General features: G+C 18.7%; 1 protein-coding gene across 1 annotated transcript; it reads right to left on the reverse strand.

The window, feature by feature from the left end:
- Window positions 1-1,229: 1,229 nt before the first annotated feature.
- On the reverse strand, window positions 1,230-4,449 carry PRSY57_1353300 (large subunit rRNA methyltransferase, putative; the record flags this gene model as incomplete). Its single annotated transcript, XM_012909456.2, has 2 exons — window positions 1,230-1,447; window positions 1,554-4,449. 2 exons carry the CDS (start codon window positions 4,447-4,449, stop codon window positions 1,230-1,232), a joined length of 3,114 nt encoding a protein of 1,037 aa, XP_012764910.2.
- Between the last annotated feature and the right edge of the window lie 1,541 nt (window positions 4,450-5,990).

Genomic DNA, 5,990 nt, shown 5'->3' on the forward strand with positions numbered 1-5,990 from the left:
TAAATAAACAAATTTTAAATATATATATATATATATATATATTTAATTAAGAAAATATATACATAACATAATTGTAGAAAAGAGTAAAGCAAAACGAAAGAAAAAAAAAAAAAAAAAAGAAAATTATAAATATATATTTTATAAAAGTAATATTATATTATATTATATTATTTTATTATATATATATATATATATATATATACATATTTCATGTGGGTAATTACAATTTTAATATATTATAATATGTATAGATTACTATTTACAAATTATCCATTATATATATTTTTTTTATTTTGAAGTTTATAAAATAACTACAAAAAATATATATATTTATATATATAATATATTTTATTAATATATGAATTATATAATAACAAATAAGTATTTATTAAAAAATATATATATTATATATATAATATATATATATATATATATATATATATATATATATAATATATTTTTTTTATTATTGTGTGCATTCCTGCGTAATTGTAAAAAATATATATATGTATAATAAAGTATTTTGAATAAATCATTTTCATAATTTTTCTAGGTATTTTATTATTTTTTGTTTTAGAGAAATAATATACTTAAAAATAAATTATGCACAAAAGTATACGTCTATTTAATTATTTATTTTTCTGTTGTACTTTTCAACATGTTACAATTGTGAAATAGAGTTTATATATATTAATAATATAGCATAAAAAAATATACTGTAAAAATTGATAATTTTCTATTTTATTTTAATCGCATAGTAAAAATAACATAATCATATTTTTTATTCTATTATAATTATATTATTATATTTTTATATTTTATGTGTCCTAAACTGTTAATATATATATATATATATATATATATATATATATATAACCTGTTCGTAGAATATATGTTGTAATGAAATATAAATTTTAATTAGACTAATATATTTTTTTTAATTTATTTATAAAATAAAGAAAAAGAAAAGAAAGAAAGAACAATTAACACAATGTTATTAAATTATTAATAAAAATATTTAAAACAAATAAACATAAAAAAAAATGTATTAATATATATATATATATATATTTTTCTATTTTAATTTTTACAGTGGAGTGCTTATGCACATACAATAAAAGATTATTGGAACAGAAAATTTAAACATATACAAAATGATAATATAATTTTCATATAAAATGATAATACAATTTTCATACAACATTCATATAATATAAAAATTATAAAAATTAAATTTTTCTTCTAAATTTAAATGGCTTCGATTTAGAATATTTAGTTCTCGATATATTTTTTCTTTTTTTTTCTATTCTCTTTTTAGCCTTTTTATCTTTTTTAAGTCTTTTATCTACATATTTAACCATCGTTTTACCCTTTTTGTTCTTTTTCTTTTTCGCCATTTTCGATCCTTTTCCAGTACAAACAATATATGATTTATCTCTTTTTTTATCTATAAAATGAAAATATGTAAATAATTATAAGGGCATATATATATATATATATATATATACATTTCATGTAAATAATAAAAAAATAATTATCTATATTATTTTTACCTGATTTATTTTTCTTCAATAAATTCGTTATAGCCTTTTGTTTAAGGAATGGATCATCTTCATTTTTTTCAATTTTTCCAATTTTTGCTTCAAGTTTTTTCATTTTTGTTATTTCTCTTTTTCTATTTCTCATTTTTGCTTCAATAACCTTTTTAATAGGCATTTTTGTTATTTTATTAATTTTTCCTTTATACTCATCTAATATTTTCTTATCAATCGGAATTACAGGTTTTCTGTATTTTTTTTCTTCTTCCAAGAACCAATCAGGTAAATTAGATTCATCTTCCATATATGAATATCTATTAAATGAATCATCTATAAGATCCATTCTACTTTTTTTATGAATCAACTTTTCTCCTATACATTTAATGAAAGCTAATTCATCTTCATTCTTAACTAAATTAGAAAAATAATTATTAAGGTTTTGTGCATTTTCATCTGTTTTTACTATGGAGAAGGAAGAATTTTTCATTTTTACTTCATTATTTCCATATTTTTCTTTTAATTTTTTTTTTTTTTCTTTTTTGGCTAGTTTGTCCGGTAAAGGTATTTTCGGTAAATTATGTTCATCTATTTCTTTTATACTCTCATTATCATCATTAGAAATTGAGCCATCCTTATCAGAATCATCCTTCTTTTGTACATTCTTTTTATTTTTAATATGACTATCAAATTCTGCATCCATATCTTCCTCATCTAATTGACTAAATATATTGGAAAATATATTTTGATCAAAGAAATGATTAACATTTGATTTTTCTTCTTCATTTTTAACACTCCTTCTTAAACGAATTATTTTATCTACCATGCTTTTTATATGTTTATTTTCCTTGAATATATCTTGAGTTGTTTCTAAGGAATCAACATCGTTATCACTGTTCAATTTTTTATTATCATATTGGTGATCACCACGTTTATCATTTTGTTGTTTTCGTTCTTCTTCTTTATTATCGTCGTCGTCATCATCATCTTTGTCGTCATCATCATCTTTGTCGTCATCATCATCTTTGTCGTCATCATCATCTTCGTCGTCATCATCATCTTCGTCGTCATCTTCATCACTTAAATATTCTCTAAGTTTTTTTTCCATCAACAGTTGTTCATTTTTCAATTCCATCATTTTTTGTATTTTCATAAGTTCTTCATTTTTAAATTCCATGGCTCTTTTTCGTCTGGACAATTTTTCATTACTTTTTTCTTCGTTTAATTTTTTTTCTTTCATTTTTTGTTTTTCATAATCTAAATCTACCAAATATTCTAATTTGTCTAAATCGGAGTTTTTTAGCTGAATTATGTGTTCTAATTTTTCTGTTTCACTTGAAGTATCTTCATAATGATCAATTTCTAGATCATCCTTCTGGTCATTATTTAATATTTTTAGATGATCTTCAAATTTTTGTTTATTAAGCAATTTAAGTATATCCTTATTAAAATGTATCTCATTTTCATCAAAATCTAATTGATGTCCTCTATTACTTTTCTTTTTTTTTTCCAGTTCTTTTTTTAATTTTTTTTCTTTTTTTTTTTGTTCTTTTTTCTTTTTTTTTTCAATATATGCAGAAAATTCTTCTATTTCATCAACTTGATCTTTTTCGTCTTTTTCTGTAGCTTCATCTGAAGTATTATCTAATTCATTCTCTGATATATTTTTATCAACAATTGTATTGAAATCATCTATTTGTGACGACTCTTTCACATCAGATAATTCTTGCGTAGTTTGCTCCACATCATGATTATCAAAATCTAAATTATTTTTTTTTGCAGTTTGATTTAGAACACTCTTTTTAATTTTATATCTCCATTTGATTAAATTATATAAATCAGATTTACCTAATACTTTTAAATCATTACAAAGGAAAAATATTTCTTTTGTTGTACATTCATTTTTATATATGCATTCATATATAGTTTTAATCATTGGATCTGAATTATTTTTGTAATTTTTATCAAATGTAAATTTATTATTTTTTATTAATAAATCAACATAATTATCACTTTTTATGAAGGTACATATATCTGTAGCTCTATAATCATCACCAACATCATATCCTTGTCTATTTTTTTTTTTTTTTTCTTTTAAAATAGTAGATAGTCCTTTTTTCTTTTTTTTGTCAATTTTTTCTCCAACCTTTTCCTCATCATTACTTTCTTCATCACTAAAATAATTTTCATTATTATCCAAATAAGATTCTTGTTTCGTTTCCAATAAACTTAATTTATTTGAATTTTTCTTAAATTGCTCACTAAATATATATGTATAGTCAAATAATTTTTTATCTACTTTTTTACCTAAAAAATTAAGACCAACTAAATAAATTTCGGAAGATATTTCTCTACTACTTCTTGGTTTGATATGTTTCACATCACCAAACAATTTTTCTAAAACCCATATTAAGGATATGTATTCTTCATTTCGAAAAACCTTTGTAATAAATATACCGTTCTTCTTTAAAAATATATAAGCTATTTTAATACTATTAAGAACTAATACATTTTGATTAAAACTATCATAAGAGTATGTTGTACCTACATTGGGGGCACCATCATTTAATATAACATCTGCCTTATCCATTTTTATGATATTCTTTATTTTCTTAATACAATCACTTGTTGTAATATCACTCTTTATCGTTATAACGTTATCATCAATTTTTCTAATTGGAACTAAATCCACACCAATGATAGTACTTTGTTTACTCATGTTCTTATATGCTACTTGTAACCACCCTCCTGGAGCAGCACATAAATCAATCAATATATTTGCATTTTTGAAAACGTTGAACTTTTGAGCTATTTGAATTAACTTAAAAGCGGATCGAGCACGATATCCTGCCGTTTTGGCTAGCTTGTAATACTTATCAATTCTCTCCTTACCGACTTTTTTTTTCTTCCCCATATTTTTAAAATTAAATGAATAAATAAATAAATAAATAAATATATAAAGATATATAAATATATAGATATATAGATATATAGATCGATGTTAAAATATTATATCTGGTATAATATTATTTTCTTGATTGTATTAAATCAAGTTGTCATATATAAATAAATATATTATAATATTTAGCTAAACTCATGAATATTTTATTTTTTTTATTCTACTTTATAATGATTCGGTAACATATAAAAATAATAAGAAGCATAAATATACTTTTTTAATATATTGAAGAGTAATTATAAATATACTATAATATAGAATAATAAAAATATAACGTTACATTGAAAAATAAAATCATTTAATTTATAAAAATAAAGGTTCTTATAATGATATATTTTAAAATTTGTAGTACTAATATTTATTTATATATTTGTGTTTTATAAATAAGCATATTCATTTTCAAATATATTTTTATAATAAAATACCAAAAAAAAAAAAAAAAAAAAATTAAAAATTAATTTTTTATGTATAAAAAAGCATTCTATAAAAATAAAATATTGAAGGAATTTATATAATATATATATATATTATATATATATATATATATATAACAATATATGTTTTATAATATAATTTTACCTATACTATAAAAATTTCTTCATTAAAAAAAAAAAAAAAAAATTATTTATTTTTGTATATATATATAAAATATATACAAAATGTAACTTTTTTTTTATGTTTAAGATATAAAAATTTTCACCTACATGTTTTTTAATATATAAAAAAAAAAAAAAAAAAAAATGGGGAAAAAAAGAAATTTAAATATAAATAATAATAGTATTAATATAATATAATATATTATATATATATATATATATATACTATGTTATTTTTTTCATGTTTTTGGGGTTTTTTCTTTAACATATATTTTTATATAGTGCAATTAAAAGGAATACTTATATATATATAAGTACGTGATGTTATATTAAAACATATATAATATATTGCACTGTATTATTATATATAAAGAAAATATCAATATATAATATTATATTAAAAGGAAAATGTTTTTTTTTGCTTCATTTTTATATATTAATATAAGAATTATTTATCTTTATGAATCCAAAATTTTAAATATTATTACAATTTCACCTTTTCTATAAACATATATATATATATATATATATATATATTTGTACATATATATAATTTTTCTGTATGTAACAAAGATTGTATTTATATGTAATAAATTAATTGTCATGTAAAACTCCATTATTTTCAAACGAATATAGATAAATCCCAAAATAAGTAGAGTCCTTATATTCTATATATTTTGTTCATTTAAAAATATATAAATTATAGTAACTTGTATTTTAGGTTTAATTAGGTATATATTGTTTCCTTTAAAATTAATATAAAATATTTTAAAAATATAATAATAGGAAGTTATAAATAAAAGATTTATTTTTTTTGTGAATTATATATATATATATATATATATTATACATATATATAGTGATAATAATATAAAGTGTAAAATAGTTTAAAAGAAAAAA

Source organism: Plasmodium reichenowi, chromosome 13 (genome assembly GCF_001601855.1).
Source record: "Plasmodium reichenowi strain SY57 chromosome 13, whole genome shotgun sequence".
NCBI classification, from domain to species: Eukaryota; Apicomplexa; class Aconoidasida; order Haemosporida; family Plasmodiidae; genus Plasmodium; species Plasmodium reichenowi.